The sequence below is a fragment of the Chiloscyllium plagiosum genome, chromosome 36 (assembly GCF_004010195.1).
Source record: "Chiloscyllium plagiosum isolate BGI_BamShark_2017 chromosome 36, ASM401019v2, whole genome shotgun sequence".
Lineage (NCBI taxonomy): Eukaryota > Metazoa > Chordata > Chondrichthyes > Orectolobiformes > Hemiscylliidae > Chiloscyllium > Chiloscyllium plagiosum.
The window spans coordinates 12,045,045-12,069,842 of NC_057745.1; the positions used below are offsets into that span (position 1 = coordinate 12,045,045).

The 24,798-nt window shown below is 48.3% G+C and overlaps 2 protein-coding genes across 2 annotated transcripts in view; one reads left to right on the forward strand and one right to left on the reverse strand.

Moving 5' to 3' along the window:
• LOC122540843 (cytosolic carboxypeptidase 4-like) overlaps nt 1-24,798 on the reverse strand; it is a 244,133-nt gene that overhangs the window by 156,383 nt on the left and 62,952 nt on the right. The window lies entirely within an intron of this gene.
• LOC122540956 (cytosolic carboxypeptidase 4-like) lies at nt 1,904-23,884 on the forward strand. Its single transcript, XM_043677306.1, has 4 exons — nt 1,904-2,292; nt 6,441-6,518; nt 8,300-8,392; nt 23,653-23,884. Exons 1-4 carry the CDS (start codon nt 1,976-1,978, stop codon nt 23,843-23,845), a joined length of 681 nt encoding a protein of 226 aa, XP_043533241.1. The 5' UTR covers nt 1,904-1,975; the 3' UTR covers nt 23,846-23,884.

The window sequence follows — 24,798 nt, forward strand, 5'->3', positions numbered from 1 at the left end:
ATTGCAGTTGACAGAATGTTCTCAGCAGGTTGAAGATTTTTACCCAAACTCTCCTGGTTCACAAACTAGAAATCACTTTCTTTCATTCAGTGATGGCACATGGTGTCGCTGGCTGGGCCAACATTTATTGACCATTCTTATTTGCTCTTGAGAAGGTGGTGCTTGAGTTGCCTTGTTGAACCAGTGCAATCCATTTTGTGTAGATAGACCACAGTACTATTAAAGAGAGAGCTCCAGGATTTCCATCAGTAATACTGAAGGAATGGTGGTATATTTCCAAGTCAGGCTGGTGAGTGACTTGGAGAGGAACATGCGGGTGATGGTGTATGCTGCCCTTGTCCTTCTAGATGGTAGTGGCCTTGGGTTTGGAAGGTGCTGCCTAAGGATCTTGGATGAATTTCTGGATTGCATATAGTCCATGGCACATGCAGCTGCTATTGAGTATTGACAGTAGAGGGATCGATGTTTGTGGATGTGGTGCCAATCAAGCGGGCTGCTTTGCACTGGGTAGTGTCAAACCTCTTGAGTGTTCCTGCAGCTGCACTCATCCAGGCAAGTGGGGAGTATTCCATCATACTCCTGACTTGTATCTTGTAGATGGTGGACAGACTTTAGGGGGTCAGGAAGTGAGTTAATCGCTACAAGGTTCCTCACCTCTGGCTTGTTTGCATAGCTACTGTTTTATACGATACGGAGGTGCTGGTGTTGGACTGAGCTGTACAAAGTTAAAAATCACACAACACCAGGTTATAGACCAACAGGTTTAATTGGAACCACTAGCTTTCAGAGCACTGCTCCTTTATCAGGTGGTTGATGAAAAACTACCATTCCTTCATTGTCACCTGATGAAGGAGCAATGCTCTAAAAGCTAGTGTTTCCAAGTAAACCTGTTGGACTATAACATGGTGTTATGTGATTTTTAACCAAATTTATATGGCTAGTCCAGTTCAGGGTTTTTGAACAATGGCAATCTTCAAACTGTTGGTAGTGGGGTATTCAGTGATTGTAATGCTATTGAGTGTCCAGGGGCAATGGTTGGTGTCTCCTTTTTTGAAGATTGTCATTTTCTGGCATTTTTGTGTCGCAAATACTGCTTCTGCGGAGGTGACTGGTTTCCCTGAATTGAACTGGAAAGAGTTGGTTACCCAACTGGGAGAAACTATCCTACTTTCTGAATTGAACCCTTGATTCTTCTGAGCTAATGTTGAACCTTCTGTTCTGAAGTCAAGACTAAACTAATTACCTTAATATGTTCCACTGTCTTGTCATAAAGACAAAGTATAAACATTTTATCCATTAACAACACAAGGGTTCTCCCAGGCACTTGACTGCAGTCACGTGACTTTTTAGAATTAATGCACTTAGGTTTCTGTCAAAATAACTTTCTGACCTGTTTAACAAAAACCTTCATAGGACAGCCTGCAAGCAATCTGTCTCTATTTTAAATAAATCCTAATTCCAGAATATTACACACCAGAACTACTTTAAATCTTAATGTGATGCTGTCATTACATCACTAGTATTGAATGTGAATGTGTAGATGAATTATGGCGACCATTTTTTTACATTGGGAGCAAACACTATTTTTAAAAACTTCTTGTTCTAATAGTTACATATTGGTCTTCATTGCATCACCTCATTTTGTTTCCCACAGAATTTGGACACAACATCAACCGATCAAAATAGAGATCAGGATGATGTGTTAAGTTCAGTATTCTTCACAACTTCTGCCTCTCAGAGTCACATGAGTTGCAGACAGTAGTGAAAAGATATTATTGATTTACCAAACCCACACAACTCTGTTGGACACAGAAGAACTCATCGAATATCTTCAGGTTCCTCTGACAATGGAGGAGAAAGTAATTCTAAATGCTTGACAGAGAATTATTCTTCTTCCATCCAGGATTCAGGCAGAAATCCCAATGGACCAAGTGGTGGATGCACTCTGAACCCTTCAAAACATAAAACTAAGAAGATGCATCTGAGTATGCAGAAACCCAGTGTGGATTCATCAAAAGCATGCATTCAAACTGTGACTGGTGAAGAACGACCTCACTTTCTCAGTCAGAGCTGGTCTATTGACAGTGAGCAGAATGGTCAGCATGCTGGGTATAAGCTTTCACAAATGCGTAGAGAGATGGTTCCATTCCACGATCCACATGTTTACACCACGATGGCAGAGGAAACAAGATCAGCCTCCGATTACAAATCACTGGCGTTTCCAGATTATTGGGGTCACATCTCTCCTGTCTATCAGGAGCCGCTGACTGGTCAGTGGTCTGGACATCAGAGGTAAACCATTGATATTCAGAAGTGTTTTATGCTCGTATGTTTGCTTAGTTCTTTTAATGTTTGTTGATATTAAGTTAATCCATCCACTGACACTCTCATAACATTCAATCTACTCCCAACCACATCAGAGCAGCATGTTCATAAACTGTCCCTGAGGAATGACAGCAAATGATCTCCTCATTTTTACTCTCTTTCTAGATTAGATTAGATTCCCTACAGTGTGGAAACAGGCCCTTCAGCCCAACCAGTCCACACTGACCCTCCGAAGAGTAACCCACCCAGACCCATTTCCCTCTGACGAATGTACCTAGCACTATGGACAATTTAGCATGGCCAATTCACCAGGTCTGCACATCTTTGGATTGTGGGAGGAAACCAGAGCACCCGGAGGAAACCCACGCAGACACAGGGAGAATGTACAAACTCCACACAGACAGTCACCCGAGGCTGGAATCGAACCTGGGACCCTGGTGCTGTGAGGCAACAGTGCTAACCACTGAGCCACCATGCCATGAAACAGCTGATTTCTTCCCATTGCTTATTCCTCTAGCAAATCAGACTCTGGGTTTGTTCCTGTGACATAGCTCCTATTTACAGAGATGTGAACCTGATTCCTAACTCCCAATTATAGGAGATCTAGACAGATGTGATGAATGGGGAGGAGTTGTTGCAGATGTAAGTAGCTCACTGAATATCAACCCATTCCCATATAAGGAGTTCCAGGCTTTTCATGATGATGGAATGATGAGATATGTACAAGTCAGGATATTGTTTAATTTGAAGATATTAGCACTCCTGTACATTTACTTTCAGTGTCCTTCTGAGGGTTAGATGATGTTGGATTTAGAAGTTTTCCAAAGCGGTCTTGGCATGACATTGCAACACATTCTGCACATAGAGCACATTGTAACTAAGGTATACCAGTGGTGAAAAGGTCTTGTTCATCAGCTGTAGTGTTTTGGTAATATTCTGATAAATGGGCAAGTAGATGAAGTATTGATCAAGCTTTGTCCTGGATTGTGTATGAGTATTGTTGCAGCTGTGCGTGAATGATTTATTGTCACTTGTATCTTACAGTGAATAATACAGTAACATACAGTGAAAAGGTTCAACTGTCGCTCAGTCTGGTGCCATTTTGAATAGTTTAAGATTAGAAGAATGAGTGCATTCCATCAAACTCTGACTTCTGCCTTGTAGGTGGTGGAAGCGTAGGAAGGGTGGTGGAGGAGACCGTAGAATGCCCAGTCCCTGACCTTCTTGAACAATGTTTATGCAAGTGACCCATTGGCGTTTATATTCAATCTGAATGGTCATCGGTGATAATCTCATGAAATTAGAACATGGTGATGCTCCCTCTTAGTTTAGACAGTCATTACATGGCGCTTGTCCAGCTAACTAAAGAAAGTTGCCATAGCCTCAGAAGACCATAAGGCTACTCTGTCTCATGAAAGAGAGATGACTAGTCATGAGTTTAGCCTGAGTGTCACCACACCTCCAGGAGAGGGGTGAGATTGCAGAGGCAGAACCTTCATGGTAACCTCAGCCAGTGCAGGAATTTAACCAGTGCTGTTGGCACCGCCACCCTACCAACTGAATTAACTGATCCATCCAGCTAATTTTTGACCCCTAGTTGACAGAGGGTGTGGGGTGGCCATATCACTAACATCTGCAGTTTTTTTTGTCTCTTATATCTCTCCATAGTTTGTATGGAGAGGAAACCGTGACCTCTGGGACCAATCCTTTATTAAAAACAACAAATCTTTTAGTACCATAACAGGTTCCTTATGTTCTATTACTTTGAATGGAAGTGTTTATCCCACTATGTATGGAGTTCTGGAGCACAGCACTGAAATTGAGTAGTCAGCTGAAGGGTGTGTATCACCCCTGGGATATCTGCACACCGGTATCTTATTGCATTGCCCATAAGACCAGTCTTTGTATCTCTAGTAAATGCTCAGACTTCTGTCAATGAGCTGTTTGACTACAGTTACTCCCTCATGAACACAGCTCCGTCATGGACAAAGTATTTAATCAACTTTGCCAAATGGAGACAGACGTTGATAGGGACTTAAGCAAGGAAGCTTCTTATGGGGCTTCTGATGGGCAGCCAGCGAGTAGAGTGACGTAAAGGTTGCAAGGGCAGGACAGAGTTGGCAGAAGATAATAGTCTCCTCATTGCACCACATCCTAAACCACAACTCGAGTCACCTCCCCGTGGGTAGGTAGTGATCAGAGCCAAAATAGTTCTGTAGGCATGAACTACAACATTCTGAAAGGTCATCCTATAGCTAGGCTAATGTAATTGCATAGCTACCTGAAACCTTGGTGACCCTCCTAGAAACTGGGCTGTTAGCCACCTAACAAACTGCAGAGATCAGGATACAGTGCTGCTGAAAATTGCCCACATGGGATTGTGCCTGGGTATTGGTCTCCTCCTGTTTAATTAAATAGATTGTGGCAGAATTGATGCTGTGCCAAGTTAGTCAATGCATCATCAGATTACAGTTGCTAAACATGAGTGGCTCAGATCATGAGCCTCTTGAATGTCCTCTTTGAGTTTACTACTCAGTGTTTACTACACTTTCCATTTCATGTCACCTGCAAATTTCAAAACTGTACCCCGTACCCCAAATTCTAGCCATTAAGTATGTTAAATTTTCACACTGAACAGAATCGATTGTAGGAAAGAATATTGAAGAATATCCCAATATGCCTCTGCCCAAAAATCCACCAATGCCACAATTCTCTGTTCACTACCACTTTGTCAATTTGGTATCTATGTTGCTAATGTCTTCTTTTCCCATAACAAACCCAATATTTGATATTTTGTCAAAAGCCTTTTGAAAGTCATATACACAACATCAACTGCATTACCCTGGCCGGTAAACTCATTACAAAAGTCAGATCAGTCAATTTATCCCTTAACTAATCCATACTGACTCTTCTGTATTAGTCCATACTTGACCGGGTCCACTAATTTTCATCATTCACATAAATGATTTGGATGCAAGCATAAGAGGTACAGTTAGTAAGTTTGCAGATGACACCAAAATTGGAGGTGTAGTGGACAGCGAAGAGGGTTACCTCAGATTACACAGGATCTTGATCAGATGGGCCAATGGGCTGAGAAGTGGCAGAGGAGTTTAATTTAGATAAATTTGAGGTGTTGCATTTTGGGAAAGCAAATCTTAGCAGAACTTATACACTTAATGGTAAGGTCCTAGGGAGTGTTGCTGAACAAAGAGACCTTGGAGTGCAGGTCCATTGCTCCTTGAAAGTGGAGTCACAGGTAAGTAGGATAGTGAAGAAGGTGTTTGGTATGCTTTCCTTTATTGGTCACAGTATTGAGCACAGGAGTTGAGAGGTCATGTTGCGGCTGTATAGGACATTAGTTAGGCCACTTTTGGAATATTGCACGGAATTCTGGTCTCCTTCCTATCAGAAAGATGTTGTGAAACTTGAAAGGGTTCAGAAAAGACTTACAAGGATGTTGCCAGGGTTGGAGGATTTGAGCTATAGAGTGAGGTTGAATAGGCTAGGGCTGTTCTCCCTGGATCATCGGAGGCTGAGGGGTGACCTTATAGAGGTTTATAAAATCATGAGGGGCATGGATAGGATAAGTCAACAAAGTATTTTCACTGGGTAGGGGAGTCCAGAGGGAATAGGTTAAGGGTGAGAGGGGAAAGACATAAAAGAGACCTAAGGGGCAACTTTTTCACGCAGAGGGTAGTACGTGTATGGAATGAGCTGCCAGAGGAAGTGGTGGAGGCTGGTACAATTACAACATTTAAGATGCATTTGGATGGATATATAAATAGGAAGGGTTTGGAGGGATATGGGCCAGGTGTTGGCAGGTGGGACTAGATTGGGTTGGGATACCTGGTTGGCATGGACGAGTTGGACCGAAGGGTCTGTTTCCGTGCTGTATATCATCATGACTATGACTGTATGACTGACTGCCTGTTAATGTTCTCTTGGGTCATCATTTCCAAACGTTTCGCATTGCCAACTAAGCTGGCTGGCCTGTAGTTACCAGCTATATCCTGAAGTCCAGGCCATGTGACCGGAAGTTAATGCCCTTGTTTAGAAGGTTTTTATTGGTTTGTAATGAAATGATTTTGAAATGCTGTACTTATTAATGGTTCCAGGGACAAGATATTTGAAGATATTCAACGTTTAGTCAGTCCGGGGGATATTCTAAACAAAGTCGTTTTTGATGCTGACAGGTGAGTCAATCCACTTTACATCTGATAGAGGATGATTTACTTGGGTTGCAGATTGCAAAGCAAATGGTTATCAAATATGCTGCACCTGTGTAAATGTAAGTGTTCTGCTGATGCAATGCACTGGATAAACAAAGCAAAATAAATGGACAGGACAGGATTGCTACGTACTGAAATCTCCTCTTTTCCAACGAAGTTAAAAATCACACAACACCAGATTATAGTACAACAAGTTTATTTGGAAGTACAAGCTTTTAGAGCACTGTTCTTTCTTCAGGTGAATAATTTCATTTTCTCATGAAAAAGCACAATTTTTATCAAGTCTTTCTTCGTATGTGCGTCAATTAACTCATAAGGGAGCCAACAAATTCTTCTCCCTGCTTCGAGGTTGTTTTTACTTGGGGTGACAAATGACAAACATCGGCTTCATCCTATCATTCTATTTTGAGTCACCTCTACGGAATTGGAGTATCTTAGAAATGAGCACCTTTAGACTAGGGATTCTGAGAAAAATTGCCCCTAAATTGCTGTTAAATGTCACTTTCCAAACTCACAATCACTTACATCTGGAGGGACAAGAGCAGCAGATACTTGGGAACGCCACCACCTTCAAGTTTCCCTCCAAGCCACTCATATTGAAAATATATCACTGTTCCTTCACTGTCATTGGTCAAAAGCCAAAAAATCCCTCCCTTAAAGAATTGTGGATCTATCTATAGCTGCAGTGGTTCAAGAGGAAGTCACCACCATCTTCTCAAGAGCAACTAGGGATAGGCAGTAAATGCTGACCCAGCCAGTGATTGACTCCTTCCAGGAGAGAATAAAAAATTTTGGCAACTTGGAAATTTGTCTGAACGAGGGTTAAATGATCTTCTATTCGTTCGGTGACTGGGAAACACAACCTTATTATGAGTTGGAAGCAATTGTCTATGAAGGTGAAAAATTGGTGTGTGGTATATGCCCTTGCTTGACTTCCTGAAGGAAGGGCTCATGCCCGAAACGTCGATTCTCCTGCTCCTTGGATGCTGCCTGACCTGCTGCGCTTTTCCAGCAACACATTTTCAGCTCTGATCTCCAGCATCTGCAGTCCTCACTTTCTTCTCTTAGGTATCAGCTTGCATAGGTAAGTGAGGGCTGCGTTGTGAATTTGAAACTTCTGCTGCAAGATGTATTTGTCCTGAAGGAGCTGAACATTTCTTGGACTCTGAGGGGAAAAAAGACATATCTACCTGTGGCCTTGACAGGTTATTCTTAAAGGCACTGCAAGTTGCAGCATAAATAACAAGGCAATAACTTAAAACTAGGAGAAAGTGGGGACTGCAGATGCTGGAGATCAGAGTCAAGAGTGTGGTGCTGGATAAGCACAGCAAGTCAGGCAGCATCCGAAGAGCAGGAGAATCGACGTTTCGGACATAAGCCCTTCATCAGGAATAACATAAAACGAGCCAACACCCGTAAAGCATTTGCTGCAAAATGAGTACTTTTATTGCAGCAGAAGGTCATTGCTGTCACAATGATGTGACTATTAACAGATAAAATTACTGCCTTGGGTCAGGCAATAACATTTGTCTGAAAGTAAGCTGTTTGATTATAAAGGGCTTTCCTGATGAAGGGCCAGATGCCTCTTGACTTGCTGTGCTTTTCCAGCACCACATTCTCGACTCTAATCTCCAGCATCTGCAGTCCTCACTTTCATCTGTTTGATTATAAATATGTCAGAATTTTTATTTCAGGTTCAAGTGTCAATTCCTACCAACACTTCTGATTTTTTTTTGCCCCAACAGCCTTCCATTGGTTACATCAGAAGATGACATTTCCCTGAAGTTCTACTCACATTTTGAGTCTGGCAATCTTCGCAAAGCAATTCAAATTCGCAAGTAAGTGTAAAGCAGGGCATGACACTAGATGTGATGCATAGTGCAGTCTGGTACCTAGACTGGAACTATTGAGGTGAACAGTACCTTACTTATTATTTAAGGTTGACAAAGGTTAACCCATGTCAGGTACAGAAGCTGGGACTTCCTGATTAATTTGGTTTAGCAGCAGTAACCTGCAAAATGTTTGGGGTACGCAGCTTTGGCAGCCTTGTTTGCTCGTGGGAAAATAATTTACAACTGCAAGATGTTGTCGGTGGTTCAACCAGTAGCATATTTGCTGATAAACTGCAAGATTTTGAGTTCAACAAACATTGATGCATCCGCTCCAGTGGGGTGCCGTAATCTCAGAGGCATTGTGTTTTATTTCAGTATTAAATATCGTTTGCCCTGCTCTGGTGGGTGCAAAGATTCCATGGAATAGAAGAGTGGGATTTTATCCCTCAATTAATAGCACAAAATTAGATAAAAGATTATTTAGTCATTACCACCTTGCCATTTGTAGGAATTTGCCTGTGCAAACTGGCTACGTGCTTTTCTTCCCTACAACCAGGATTACCCTTCGAAAGTACCTTATTGGCTGGAGAGTGCTTTGAGATGTTTGATGATCTGGTTCTCTAAAAATGCAAGTCTTTCTTCTGAATACAAGTATTGTCTTAAATGTTTTATGATTGACCAGCATTTTTAATTGCATTTTAAAATAAAGAGGAAAGATGGGGTATTCCTTTTTGGTTGGGTTACTTGATGGGAATACTTAGTTGAAGGGCAGAATTGTTGCTGCTCTTAATCTTTGATCAGGCTAGCCTTAGTGCAGTGGAGAGGCAGTATTTCCAGGGTCTAACATGAGTCACCAAATGTTCACGGTCTGGCTGGAGAGTCAAGAATAAGGGGACCTAATCTCAGGACAAGGGGCTGGTCATTTTGGTCATAGATGAGGAAACATATTTGCACACAGAGGGTTGTGAATCTTTAAAATTCCTCAACCAGCAAGTTGTGAGTGCTTCAGCTCTGAAGATTGGCTGGGTTTATTTTCCTTGGAGCAGAGAAAGCTGAGGGATGATCTGTGTCGATAGGAACAAACCTTTCCTTTCAGTAGAAGGGTGAGCTACCAGGATGCAGAGATTTATGATTGAGACCAGGAGGGTTGGAAAGGATTTAAGAAGATTTTTCACTCAGAAGGTAATAAGTATCTGGAACTCGCTGCCTGAAAGCGTAGCTGAATTAACTCCACTAAGGCGGGTATCCTGTCACCAAGTCACCCTTTATTTATGCAGAGAGAGTCCTTAACACTGATCCAGCTCCCTCAGAGCTGGCTCTCAGAGTAAACAGAACCTCTGATACTCCTGCTTATATCTGTCATTAACCTGGTCCAATCAGGAAACTCATATTTTATGAGGTCCATCTGGCTGACATCATTACAATCACTCCATCCCGGCCCCTCTGAGTCCGAGGACATAGAGGACATTTTTTATTTGTAAAACGCCCCTCCTGGGGAATTTTAGCACCGAGTCAAGTTCCTCCAACTCTCCCTCTGATACAGGTGGCTTGTAACACACAGTAGATGGCCTCCTGCGCTCGGAGTGCCCCAGAAGGAATTCATTCTCTTCTTCAGGTGGCATAGGTGTTGAAGTGGTGACATCTGTTGTGTCTATCTCAGATTCGGAGGTATCTTCAATGCCCGACAGAGAGGGAGAACCCACGGGTTCCAGAACAGTCAGAAAGGCTGTCAAATAGCTGGTCATTTTTTGCTCCTGTCCCGTTTGTGAATTTGTAGCTTTTGTGTGGCCCGTGGCTTTGTTCAGGACTGCCTCACCTCCCCGAACTTTGTATGTCATCGGATGTGACTTTACGCTGACCATGCCTCTTATCTGTGCAGGGCCATTCCTGTGGTTCCTACACCAAACATCATCCCCTGAAAGAAACTGTCTCTCTTAGTGGAATCCTGTGTCCAGTGTTAGCATTCCTGATGCTGTTTCACCCTCCCCTCCACCAGATCTGGGAAGATCAGATTTAACTTGGTGTGGAGTCTTCTCCCCAGTGGCTACTTTGGTGGAACCCTCCCTGTAGTTGCAGGAGGGATGGTTCGAGAATCAAAGGAACCAGGACAGTTTGGTATCTAGTGAAGGTATAGGCTGTTCCTTTAAGCCTGCCTTGAAAATTTGCACTGTTCTTTAAGTCAGACCATTAGATGATAGAAAGTATGGAGCTGTCCTTATAAGATGAATGCCATTCGACTTTAGGAAATACTCAAATTCTCTGCTGCTATTAAGTGGCCCCTTTTCTGTGACGAACACTTCGGGAGTCCATGCATTGCAAAAAAATGCACGTAGTCTTTTAATTGTTATCCTTGTGTTTGACAAATGAACTTTTTGCATGTCCAGCCATTTTGACAGGGTGTCCACAATAACTGAGAACATTGAGTCTCTGAAAGGACCTGTGTAGTCAACGTGTAACCGAGTGCAGGGTTTACTCGGCCATTCCCACGAATATGGGGGAGCTGCTAGCAGTAATTTTTGTCCTTGTTGGCAATCTGGGCACTTCCCCACCAACATAGCTATGTCTGCATCCAGTCCATATTTGGACATAATTTCACACCAACATCTTCATTTTGAAAATCCCTGGATGACCCTGTGGAGATCAGCCAGTATCTGGCAGTCACCTTTGCTGGGGACAATCACTCTTGCTCCCCATAATAACATGCTGTTCTGTACGGTGATCTCTCCCAGGTTCAAAAAGGTTGCAAAGTTCTTGTTGTGGTACCCCATTGATTTTTCCTATCACCACTAGCTGTTTCAATTTTGCCAGAACCGGATCTTTCTGCGTTCAAAGTCTGATATTGTCAGCTGTGACTGTAGGTGTTTCCAGAAAATGTAAGGTCAAAAGTCACACGACACCAGGCTATAGTCCAACAGGTTTATTTGAAATCACAAGAAAAGACCTAAACTCTGGTTCTGAGGTGGGAGCCATGGCATCTTTGATAGCCCTCACTTTATCTTCCAACAGGTGTAGCCTGGTCTCTGTAACTCAAGAAGGTCACTTGGGGTGCCTTTCTAAGGTGTATGTTTGACAGAAGGAAATGTCTAAGCACTATGTCTTGGTACTCTGAAGGATAAATGCAAGGTATTGCATTTTGGTAAAACAAACAGAGGCAGGACATATAAAATTAACAGTAGGCCCCTGGGTAGTGTTGTAGAACAGAGAGACCTAGGTGTTCAGGTATATAATTCTTTGAAATTTGCATCATAGGTAGACAAGGTTTTTAAGAAGGCATTTAGCACACTTGCCTTTATTTCTCAGACCTTAGAGTGTAGGAGCTGGGATGTCATGTTGAGGTTTTACAGGACATCGGTGAGGCCTCTTCTGGAATGCTGTGTGCAGTTCTGGTCACCCTGTTATAGGAAGGATATTATTAAACTGGATAGAGTTCAGAAAAGATTTACCAAGATGTGGCAATGAGCTGTCAGAGGAACTGGTGGAGGCTGGTACAATTTCAACATTTAAAAGGCATGTGAATGGGTATATGAAAAGGAAGGGTTTGGAGGGATATGCTGGCAAGTGGGACTAGATTAGGTTGGGATACCTGGTGCGCATGGATGAGTTGGACCGAAATGTCTGATTCTGTGTTGTACATCTCTATGACTCTACGTTGCCAGAATTGAGAGTTTGAGTTATAAAATATGCTGGAGATGTTGGGACATTTTCACTAAAGCATAAGAGGTTGAGGGGAAGTCTATAAGATCAGGAGGGAAATAGATACAGTGAATAGCAAAGGCCTTTTCCCAGGGTAGGGGAGTTCAAAACTAGGGAGCATATATTTAAGGTGAGAGGAGAAAGATTTAAAAGGACATGCGGGGCAGTTTCTTTCCAGAGAGAAGGGTTAGTGTGTGGAATGGACTACCAGAGGAAGTGATGGATGCTGGTACATTACAAAGTTTAAAAAGCATTTAGCTAAGTACGTGAATTGGAAAGATTTGGAGGGACTTGGGCCAAATATAAGCAGGTTTCATTTGGGAACATGGTCAGTGTGGACTAGTTGGACTGAGGGGTCTGTTTCCATTCCGAATGACTCTATGACTGGATGTTCCAATTGGTCTACCCTGTTATGAGCATGTTAGATGAATGGGGACCTGGGATAGACCTTGTAGATTGTTCTCCATCATCCACTAAAAAAATTGCACAGGCTGATAATATGGCATATGGCAGTCCTACGCATTGGTACAAACCCTTATGGGTATTAATTGTAGCATACTTCTGAGAATCCTCAACTAATGGCAATTGCAAGTACATATGGCCAAGGCCTAGCTTCATGAAGGTGAGCCCTCCCTGCCAGCTTTGCACATAAATTCTCCACATGAGGGATTGGGTATTTATCCAGCTGGAACAAAGGTGAATCGGCCAGTCAGGCTTTACAATCAATATGACCGGTGCTGTCCATTTTCACAAACTGGACTGGTTTGATAATTCCTTCACTTTCCAGCCTCCTGATTTCTGCCACTACCTTTGCCCATAAGGCAAATGGCACTGGTGGGCCTAAGTAGAATCGTGGAATTGCTTCCTGATTAATATGCAAGTGGCCTTGGCTCCTTTGATAGTCCTTAGACCTTCCTGAAACATGTCCGGATAATTAATTAGGACTCTGTTCAGGCAGCCACTTTCTAATCGAAAAATGTTGAACCAATTTAGGTCAATCTTTTTCAACCAATTTTGCCTCATCAAGCTTGGGCCCAAACATTTTACTATAATCAATGGTAACTGAACCAGTTGCTTCTCATGAGAGACTGAAACTGCAGTTGTCCCCTTAATCTGTAAAGGTTCCCTGGTGTAGGTTCTCTGTTGAGCCAAGGTCTTACGCAAACTTAAGGGTTGGGGTCCAGAGCAAATTTTGTTAAAGACTGGTTCTGTAATCACTGAAATGGCTTTGCTGGTATTGACTTCCATTAGAACCAGGTGACCATTTAACCAGACATTTATCTTGATTGGTTCTGATTTGGAGGTTGCTAAGCATTTTCTGTGTTCCAAACCAGAGGTGGATGGCCTTTCCAGGGTATGCACTGTCCTGGATTGCAGCTTATGAATTTTCTTACTCAATTCAGTCCTACGGGGACCCTTTTGCTGATTGAGTCCACATACCAGCGGCAACAACAATGGCTTGCCGGCCTGGATCCTGAAGAAAATGTTAACCATTTGGCTGAGGCTTGGCTTTGTCTTGGGGTTTTCCTGTGGGCTGACCTAGGGTCCATCTAATCAGGATACATCCTGAATGAGGCTATGCAATTGCCTTCACTCAAGTGCCATTTCCCTATACTCAGTTGGACAAGCGAGGGTGTCCACTTCCATCAGAATACACTGCAACTCATATGTTCCACTTGCCACATTTTCCAATGATAAAGTCAGTTGTAATGCCTGTTTGAAGTCCAGTTGGGGTCTACCTAGTAGACACTTTTGCATGGTTACATCATTAATCCACATACCAAATGGTCTGTCAGCATCTCATTTAAGGGTTAAACGAAAGTTGTCTTAACCTAGTCAAAAATCTCTGTACGGATTCCCCCGATTCATGAATTGCTGAGTAAAACTGAAAGTATCTCAGAATTAGAGGAGACCTGGGGTTGTAATATCCCCCAACTAAGTCCATTAACTCTTGAAAGGTTTTGGTGTCTAGTGCCGCTAGGAAACTTGGTCTCTGAATAACCAAAAAGGCTGCTGGTCCACAAGCTGTCAGGAGAATTACTTATTGCTTTTCATCTGCCTCAATGTCATTTGTCTGGAAAAAATAATGCGTTATTTCCACAAACATGACCCAGTCTTCAAAGGCAAGATTGAACATGTCAAGCTTTCTAAATAACAGCTTGATGCCAGGAATGACTGTTGCGAGCGAATTTCTTCTGGAGCGTCTTTTCCCTTGTTGCCACTGAAATAGCTCCATAGAGGCTAGTATCCCATCATCACCTATCACCTTTCCCCCAGCCCCATCCCCTCCCCTCCCTCTATTTCTCAGCCCCTTCCTCCTCAAGATCCTGTCTGAAATATTGACTCTCCAGCTCTTCTGATGCTGCTTGACCTGTTGTGCTGCCCTTACTATCTCCATCATCAAGTCCCCATTTATTTACACATGGGCAGTCCTTGACACTGATCCAGCTCCCTCAGAACCAGCTCTCAGAGAATAGAACCCCTGACACTCTTTTTTTTTTAAGTAATTTTCAAATCCCCTCTGACAGCAGTTAAGGTTCCAGAGTGAAATAACTCCACAGAGGCCGATATCCTGCCACCAAGTCTCCCTTTATTACTCGTGAAGAATTGTAGCGGATCCAACTCCCTCAGAGCCAGCTCTCTGACATTGCTGAAGATTTTCTTTTCCTTTTACTGCTAACTACCACTTAACTACAGTAGTGCTTATTTTTTCCCCAGCACCCATGTTGTGTGTGTGTGTGCGTGTAGGTGAGAGACACAGTGAAAGACACAAGGTGTACAAATCTTTATTCAATTTCCACCACCAGGAAGAAAGGAAAACACCCGAGTGGCCAGTGACAATAAATCAAAATAGAGTTGGAGGGGGAAATAATGCACTCCACTCCCTACGGCACCCACCTCTCCCTGAACAACTCCAGGGTGTTGGTGGAGACCGCGTGCTCCTTCTCCAAGGACACCCAGGCTCTAACGTAACCACGGAAGAGGGGCAGGCAGTCGGCCCCAATGACCCCCTCCACGGCCTGCTACCTGGACCTGTTTATGGCCAGTTTGGCCAGGCCCAGGAGCAGACCCACAAGGTGGTCTTCAGACCTGCCCTCCCTCCCTCATACCGAGTGCCCAAAGATCAGGAATGTGGGACTGAAGTGCAACCAAAAGCAGAGGAGGTGGTTTTTAAGAAAATCAAAAAGGGAGTGCAAACACCACATCCCATATACACGTGGTCCACGGACTCCACAGGGCCACAGAACAAGCAGTTGGGATGGGAATCCGTGAACCACCGCAATCTGCAGTTGCAGGGTACTGCTGCGTGCAGCATCCTCCACCCCAGATCCCCGAGAGAAAGGGGGAGGACTCCTACGTAGAGAGCCCTCCACTGGGGATCCCCACCGCCCGGTGGCAAATGGGCACGCCAAAGCGTGTCCGGCCAGTGGATGAGGGAGAAGAGGTGGACGGTGTGCAACAGTCTATACAGGGCCTGCCTTTTTTTTTTAAAAAGGCTGTAAAATGGACAAAATTAACATTCCGGAGGCGGCTCAGGTTGTGGGGCACAGGCTCCCATGGGAAGTACGGGACCTTGGGGCCAATGTGAAATTCCATCCGGGCTGGGGTGAGCACGGACGGGATTCCACTGCCTACCTGAGCATCCTCCAACTGGTGCACTACGTCGGGTCAGATCACCGCCGTTTTAAGGCGTCGGATGGCAGTGACCACGTACCGGATGTCTACCGCTGCCCTGCTCGCTACGTCCTGTGGCAGTGTCCAGCCCAGGCCCTCGGCACCAAGCACGTCCCGACCCTGGTCACCCTTGCCGCCACGGCCCTCCCTTCGACCGCCACTCGAACCCGCGAGTACGGAGGTGCGGATTCCTGAGCAACGGCTCCCTGACGACAGCCACTACTCTGGTGGGTAGCCGCAGCGCGATTCAACCACGTTCCAGACAGTGATCAGGTCCTGGTAAAAAGACAGGCAGCGTCTTGAGGGCGACCTCCAAACCGTCACGGTCAACAAACAGGAGCGGCATGTCGTAGTTGAGGTTATGCACCTGGCAGAAAAAAAAAATACATCGCCAGGGCGCACCACCTCGGAGGTGGCTCGACGTAAAGGTATCGCTGCAAGGTCTGAAGGCGGAACATCGCGACCTGGGTGCGGACGCACACCAGCGACTGACCGCCCTCCTCAATAGGGAGACTCAGAACCTACGCAGCGACCCAGTGCATCTTTTTGTCCCAGAAGACATCAACCAACGTTCTCTGGATGTCAGTGACAAAGCCAGGAGGAGGGACTAAAGTGACCAGCCGGTACCACAGCATGGCGGCCACCAGCTGGTTTATGACCAGCACTCGACTCCTGTAAGATAGTACTCGGAGCAGTCTTGCCCAGCGGCCATGGCGAGCCGAGACTTTGGCCTCCAGCTCCTGCCAGTTGGCCGTCCAGGATTCCTCAACTGGGCCGAGGTAGACCCCCAGGTAGAAGAGATGGGTGGTACTTCAGCTGAACCCCCGTAACTCCTCCGGCAGAGAGTCCACCTGCCACGGACCGGCCAGTAGTCTGGAACATTTGGCCCAGTTGATCCTGGCGGAAGATGCTGCTGAGTACACGGCCTGGCACGCGCATCCTCCCCAGGTCAGCCAGGTCGGTGAAAGTGTGGAGCACGTCGTTGGCATAGATCAGGAGTATGGGACTGAAGTGCAACCAAAAGCAGAGGAGGTGGTTTTTAAGAAAATCAAAAAGGGAGTGCAAACACCACATCCAATATACACATGGTCCACGGACTCCACAGCGCCACAGAACAAGCAGTTGGGCTGGGAATCCGTGAACCACCGCAATCTGCGGTTGCAGGGCACTGCTGCGTGCAGCATCCTCCACCCCAGATCCCCACGAGAAAGGGGGAGGACTCCTACGTAGAGAGCCCTCCACTGGGGATCCCCACCGCCCGGTGGCAAATGGGCACGCCAAGGCGTGTCCGGACAGTGGATGAGGGAGAAGAGGTGGACGGTGTGCAGCAACAGTCTATACAGGGCACAGGCTCCCGCGGGAAGTACGGGACCTTGGGGCCAATGTGAAATTCTGTCCGGGCTGGGGTGAGCGCGGACGGGATTCCACTGCCTACCTGAGCATCCTCCAACTGGTGCACTACGTCGGGTCAGAGCACCGCCGTTTTAAGGCGTCGGATGGCAGTGACCACGTACCGGATGTCTACCGCTGCCCTGCTCGCTATGTCCTGCGGCAGTGTCCAGCCCAGGCCCCCGGCACCCAGTAAGTCCCGACCCTGGTCACCCTCGCCGCCACGGCCCTCCCTTCGACCGCCACTCGAACCCGCGAGTACGGAGGTGCGGATTCCTGAGCAACGGCTCCCTGACGACAGCCGCTACTCTGGAGGGTAGGCGCAGCGCGATTCAACCACGTTCCAGACAGTGATCAGGTCCTGGTAAAAGACAGGCAGCGTCTTGAGGGCGACCTCCAAACCGTCACGGTCAACAAACAGGAGCGGCATGTCGTAGTTGAGGTTACGCACCTGGCAGAAAAAATACATTGCCAGGGCGCACCACCTAGGAGGTGGCTCGACGTAAAGGTATCGCTGCAAGGTCTGAAGGCGGAACATCGCGACCTGGGTGCAGACGCACACCAGCGACTGACCGCCCTCCTCAATAGGGAGACTCAGAACCTACGCAGCGACCCAGTGCATCTTTTTGTCCCAGAAGACATCAACCAACGTTCTCTGGATGTCAGTGACAAAGCCAGGAGGAGGGACTAAAGTGACCAGCCGGTACCACAGCATGGCGGCCACCAGCTGGTTTATGACCAGCACTCGACTCCTGTAAGATAGTACTCGGAGCAGTCTTGCCCAGCGGCCTTGGCGAGCCGAGACTTTGGCCTCCAGCTCCTGCCAGTTGGCCGTCCAGGATTCCTCAACTGGGCCGAGGTAGACCCCCAGGTAGAAGAGATGGGTGGTACTTCAGCTGAACCCCCGTAACTCCTCCGGCAGAGAGTCCACCTGCCACGGACCGGCCAGTAGTCTGGAACATTTGGCCCAGTTGATCCTGGCGGAAGATGCTGCTGAGTACACGGCCTGGCACGCGCATCCTCCCCAGGTCAGCCAGGTCGGTGAAAGTGTGGAGCACGTCGTTGGCATAGGCCTAGAGGACCACCCCCGTGCCCGTGCTGTGCAGAACCAGCCTGACAACCTCCTCTGCAAGAGGCGCAGGAAAGGCTCTATGCACATGGAATACAGCTGGGCGGACGGGGGCAGCCTTGATGCACTCCTCTCCCGAAGCAAAGGGGCACCGTCAGGGACGCATTAACTTTAACCGTCAGGGACGCATTAACGGGCAGACCAGCCCGTCGACAGAAATGGATCAGGTCCCGGACCAGGTGGATGTTGTTGTGTATCCTCTGGCACGTGACCGTGTAGGACTGGTCCGGGTGAATCATGTGGGCCAGCACGGAGGCCAGGCGAGAAGACAACACCCTGGTGAAGATTTTGTAGTCTGTGCTGAGGAGGGAGACCAGACGCCAGTTCTTCAACGACCGAAGGTCCCCCTTCTTTGGCAGCAGGACAATGACCACCCTGTGCCAAGAAAGGGGCAGCTCTCTGGCATTTAGACACTCCCCCAGGACCTGTGCGTAGTTGCTCCCCAGGACGTCCCAGAATGCCCTGAAGAACTCCACAGTCAGCCCGTCCAGCCCCGGGGTTTTGCCCCTCGAGGGCGTCGGTCAGCTCCTCTAAAGTGACGGGAGCGTCAAGCCTTCCGGCGTCCTCCGGGCTGAGCTGCGGCAGGTCCTCCCACAGAACTCTGCGAGCATCCTCGCTGGACGGATCTGGAGAGAACAGAGCCGTATGATAGTTTTGGACGTGGGCCCTTATACCCTCCAGATCTGAGACGAGGGACCCGTCGTCAGCCAACAGCACAAGGAGCTGCTGATGGGTGCCACGCTTTTTTTCCAGCAAGAAGAAGGGGGAGCCGCGGTCCAGTTCTCGGAGGAGCTGGATCCGCGACCTCACATACGTGCCCCGAGCCCCGACGAACTGCAGGTCCCAGAGCGCGGCTTTCTTCTCTTCATACACCCCGCGCAGGGCCAGGTCCGCGTCGGGCTGACCGAGGCGTGACTCCAGGTCGAGCATCTCCATCTCCAACTCCCCGATCCTTGATTTCCGCCTGTTTTTCGACCTCCTCGCGTACTCCTGACAGAAAACGCAGATGTGAGCCTTGCCCACATCCCACCATAGTCTCAGGGAGGGGAAGCTTCCCCGCTTCCTTCTCCAGCCGGCTCAGAAATGACGAAACGAGTCCCGGAACCGCTCGTCCTCCAGCAGTAGGTTGTTAAAGTGCCAGCACGCGGAGCTGAGCCTGGCGCCGAATGGAAGGAAGGAGTTCCGCCCACACCAGGTGATGGTCTGTGTACGACACCTGCCGCGTGGAGGCCTTCGGAAAACAGGACGCATACGCCCACGAAATATACAGGCGGTCGATTCTGGACGCTCCGACCGCAGGCCTCACAAAGGTGAAGGCGATGGAGTCAGGATGGAGATTCCGCCAGACGTCCACCAGGTCGAAGGACTTGGCCAAATCCCCCAACCTCCTCCCCGATGCTCAACCAGTGCGGGCACCGCCATGGTCCCTGTCCTCGAGGACGCAGTTAAAATCTCCCCTGAGGACGATGCACTGGCTCTTGTCGATGGAGCCGAGATGAGCGGACACTTCTCTGAAGAAGCTCGTTTGCCTCGGCCCGGCCCAGGGGAATGTAGACGCTCACCAAGTGAAGCACCGCTTTCGCTCGGTCACGTCGAGCCCAGGTGCCTGGTGAGCAGCATGGGCCGACCAGTAGACTCTCTCAAAGGAGCTCCAGCGGTTAAGCACCAGTTGGGCTCTATTCCAGCGACTCAGTTTCCTCGACAAACTCCCGGAGTTCCTCGAGGGGAATGAGGGGGAGATCGGTGGGGGGCACCCAGGACTCAAATGTCGCTGCAGATGGCCAGTGTCCTCTACGGATCCCGACCCCTCCTCTGGGAGGTCGCCCTTGGTCACCGAACCCTCCCCCACTGAGAGAAGGGGGGCTGGTCCGGCACTGCCAACTGGCCTCAAACCCCCAGCTACCCCACCCCCAGGGTCACTGGCAGTACCTTCCTCAGTGCACCCCTTCCCGAAATGCCCCGGGTTAGGGTCGTCGGGTGGCAGAGGCTCAGGGCCCCGCTCCTCTCCCGACACCGAGACACCCGGCTCCTCGGGGAAAAGGTCCTCCCCCAGGGCCAAGGCCCCCAGAAAAACAGTCTGGGAGGGAGGAACGAGGATAAAACCTTCCTCCCCTCCACCGCTCGACGACCCAGCAGAGGGTCCTCCGTTGTCACCCACACCACGGCCCGTGTGGTTATTAAAGTCTTCCCCAGGGACCAGAGGAGTTATAGCAGCAGAAGGTCCTGCTATAACCCCTGGATGGTTGGGCAGGTCAGGTCAGGTCAGGTAAGATATGCTGGAGGCTCATCCCCTGGAGAGGGGAGGCAGCGCTGCTGGGACATCTCTCCCCTCAAAGGGCCGGCGCCTCTTCCCTAGAGAGACAGGGGGGAATTTATGGGCCTTCCCCTCCCCGCCCGCCTTGGTGGTCATGGGGCCCGAGGTATCTCCCCCCATCCTTTCCTGGAATACTATTGGCTGGGGGAAGGCAGGGGGCGTGACCAGGATGGAGAGGGTCAGCTGTGTTACTTCCTGCCCCACCCCTGGTTTATCAGGTGATGGTGGGCAGGGCAGGGGCCCAGTTCCCTCTCCAGGGCCCAGAGACACGGTCGCTGCAGGAGGTGAGGCAGCGGTGGTTCCCCCAGGTCAGTAACTGGGTGTGGCTGGGCTCGGGGGCCCGCTGATGTAGCGCCAGGAGCAGGCGTCGAAGCCCCAGGGGTTTCTATGATGGGGTGGGGGTTGGGTTTGGGGGTCAGGGTTTCCGCGCTGGGGCGGGGCAGGTCGTGGGCTAGGTGTAGGCGAAGGTGATAGGGTGGTCTCCCCATGGGGGGGGGCCTGGCGTGTTGAGTCTTCCTGAGTGCCTTCCGGTCAGCTGGATGCTCACCTCCCTCCTTGCCAGAGGCTGAGGCATTGGAAGCCTCTGGCTTAGCCCCCGCTACTGGGGCTTGTGGGACTTTGGGGAGGGGCAGTGGGTGCAGTGGCGCCACCCTCAGCCATTGGTAGAGGCTGGGCAGCCTTCTGGATGGGGTAGTTTTTTCTAATGTGCCCCACCTCACGGCACAGGTGGCACCGCACGGTGTCCGCCATCCAGAAGACGTGGTAGGCCGTGCCCTCATGGAGGAGGGTAAAGGAGCCCTCGGTGACCTCCTCCCGGGCCAGGCAAATGAACACCTGGCGTCGAAAGGAGTATATGTGCCGGAGGGCAGGGTCCTTAAGACCGAGCAGGAGCGATTGGACACCTGACCGGATCTCCCCCAGGGTGGTGAGGTGGGGAAGAAGGAGCTCACTGGCAGTGAAGGGCGGGACGTTGGAGATCACGACCCTCTGGGCCGTAACCTCCAAAGGGTTGATGGGCAAATGTGTCCCGCCCACAGTGAGCCCCCTCTCCACGGCCCTCCCGTCCATCCGGGCCGCAGCGACGATGGCCAGTGGGCCGACCACACTAGCCATGGTCTTGCTGCAGGCCTCGATGGTCATGTTGGGGTGGGGATAGGCCTTGACCCCCAGGCGTTTGGTCAGGTGCCTGAAGGGGGTCGGGTTTGGAGCAGCCGCCCTTAAGGCAGCGGCTACCCGGCATAGGTGCGGCTGGGCCCTGCAATTTTGGGACTCGCGATACTGTGCTGCTGAATGGGAGTAGGCCCCGGGAACCAGCTGTGTTAAGTCCAGGTGAGGCAGGCCTCAGATCACAGTAATGGTGGAGGTGCTGGGGAGGGTCTCGAGGCACGTCCCAGGCAGCACCAATTTGAGTCCCAAGCAGCGGTGATGGAGGCAAGCCTCAGGCAACAGCAGCGGTGGAGGCAGGCCTCAGGCAGCACCAGAGTGAGTCCCAGTTAGGCCCCTGGTCGCAGCAGTGGGGGCAGGCCTGTTGGGGGTGGCGGGGTGTGGGTCCCCAAGGTAAGTCCCAGGCAGCAGCAGTGGAGGTTCCAGGAGGGTCCCAAGGCAAGTCCCAGGCAGGCCCCTGGTCACAGTGATGGGGGCAGACCTGTTGGGGGAAGAGTCCCCAAGGCAAGTCCCAGGCAGCCCCACAATTTAGTCCCAGGCAGCAGTGGTGGAGGTGGGCCTCTAATAGCAGCAGCGGTGGAGGTCCTGGGAGGGACCCAAGGTGAGTCCCAGACAGCAGTGAGGTAGGCCCCAAACAGTAGCAGCTGAGGTAGGTCAGGGTGGGGTCCCAGACAGCAGCAGTGGGAGTAGGCCCCAGGTCAGCAGCAACACTCCCTTGCAGCTCCAAAAGCAGGCCCAGGACTCAAAGCTCTCACCTCCATCTGCCTCTCCTTCCTCCTTCTCTCGGAATGTGGGGCAGCTGGTCCAGGGACAGTCCCCTTCCTCTCAGACACAGTCAAGGAGGAGAGTCCTTGCATGCACACTGATCCAGCTCGAGAGAGAATAGAACCTCTGACACTCCTGCTTATCTCTTTCAGCTGTGGCTCCCTGATTGGACCAGATTAACAACCTCAATCAGCACCGGGTGGTGGGGATCCCCAATGGAGGGCTCTCTAGGTGGGAGTCCTCCCCCTTTCTCTCGGGGATCTGGGGTGGAGAGTGCTGCACGCAGCAGTCCCCTGTAACCGCAGGTTGCGGTGGTTCATGGACTCCCAGCCCAACTGCTTGTTCTGTGGCGCTGTGGAGTGTGTCCACCAACACGCTGGAGTTGTTCAGGGAGAGGTGGGCGCCGCAGGGGGTGGAGTGCATCATTTCTCCCTCCAATTCTATTTTGATTTAGTCCCTACCCTCCCCTTCACTGTTTTGATCACACAGCACTGCCCTTTGATGTGAAGAGCAGTATTTGTCACTGGCCACCCGGGTGTTTTCCTATCTTCTGGGTGGTGGAATTTGAATAAAGGTTTGTGCACTTTGTGTCTTTCACTGTGTCTCACACCTGCACACACACACCATGGGTGCTGGGGAAAAAATAAGCACTACCGCACTTAGGTGGTAGTGTGGGGGTTAATATATAAAAAAATAATAAACAGGAGTGTCACCCGGTACGGAGGAAGGAGGGCAGGTCTGAAGACCTCCTTGTGGGTCAGAAAAAAAAATATATATAAAAAAAAACAACCTCAATCAGGGAACTCTTATTCTATGAGGTCCACCTGGCTGACCTCATGACAATCACCACAGTAGCAGAGGCATGGACTATCATGATATTTAAGACATATTTGCATGATCATGTGAAACGCAATAGTCTTGGGAAATGGAATTTGAGCAGTTAAGTGCTTGATAACTGGTGTGGACATGATGGGCTAAAGGGCCTCTTTCTACGCTGTAAGATTCTAAAATATACTTTTAACTTGAGTGTGGAAATCAGGTGTGGAATTTACCATGATGTTATTAAATCATGAGGCAGGCTTGAAGGACTGTATGGCTGACTCCTTTATTATCTTTGGATTTCCTATTCTTGTCTAGGTATGAATATGATTTGATTATGAATGCTGACATCAACACAGAGCTTCAGCACCAGTGGTTTTATTTTAAGCTCAGTGGCATGAGAGCTGGAATCCCCTATCGATTCAACATCATTAATTGTGAGAAGACCAATAGTCAGTTCAACTACGGTAAGAAACAGAGATTCTGGACACTGGGGAATTTGGTATCTTAGACCCATTAAAATAATTTCAAGTCCAAAACTGTATATGATTACAAGTAAGTTTGGAAGTGTGAATAAATTCCTCTGTTCTCACTCTTGAGGTTACTGTAGCAGTGTTTTACATTTTTAAAAAGATAGTTTTTTTTTAACAATTGCTAATACAAATGTACACACTGTCACAACTTAACAGGGAAGAGTACATCAATGATTCTGCCTCACTGTTCCCAATAAGACCACAAACATGATTAATTTGCCTGACTAACTATATTGGACAAAAGAAATTCACCACCACCTGCAAGTTTCCCTCCAAGCCATTCACCATCCTGACTTAGAAATATATCACTGTTCCTTCAGGATTGCTGGGTCAAATTCCTGGAATTCCTTCCCGAACAGCATTGTGGGTCTATCTATAACACATGGACTGCAGCAGTTCAAGAAGGCAGCTCACCACCACCTTCTCAAGGGCAACTATGAATGGGTAATAAATGCTGACCCAGCCAGCATCGCCCACATCCCACATCCCATGAGAGAATTTTTAAAAATTCATTAGTAATAGAAATAATTCTTCAATATAACATGCTAAACTTTAATAAGTGGCAGAGAAAAGAAAGAATTATTAATTTACAATTGTGCTGTATTCCTTTAAAGGCTCCAAATATAGACAGACAGGCAGACACACACACACGTGCACATTCTCATGTAGGAAGACAAAAGAAAGATGATTTAAAACAGATATTCTGGATGGGAAAGAACTACGTCAGGAAAAAAATTCTGATGATGAAATATCCAGATCACAAGTTTGGATTAACTTGTCAGTAGCTTTAGGTTTTTAGACTGATTTTACTACAAGATGATGGTTGTTGTTCACTTTGATAGACGGTCCAGTGGACCTCGATCTTTTATGGTTAGAATTCTTCGTTTTAAGGTTTCTACGTTGTATTGTCTTTTCTTCACGTGGAGAGTGA

Coding starts and splice junctions, on each gene's coding strand:
- LOC122540956 (XM_043677306.1), top strand. CDS start 1,976: ATGCATCTGAGTATGCAGAAACCCAGTGTGGATTCATCAAAAGCATGC. Junction 2,293..6,440: donor CAGTGGTCTGGACATCAGAG/GTAAACCATTGA, acceptor TAATGGTTCCAG/GGACAAGATATTTGAAGATA. Junction 6,519..8,299: donor GTCGTTTTTGATGCTGACAG/GTGAGTCAATCC, acceptor TTGCCCCAACAG/CCTTCCATTGGTTACATCAG.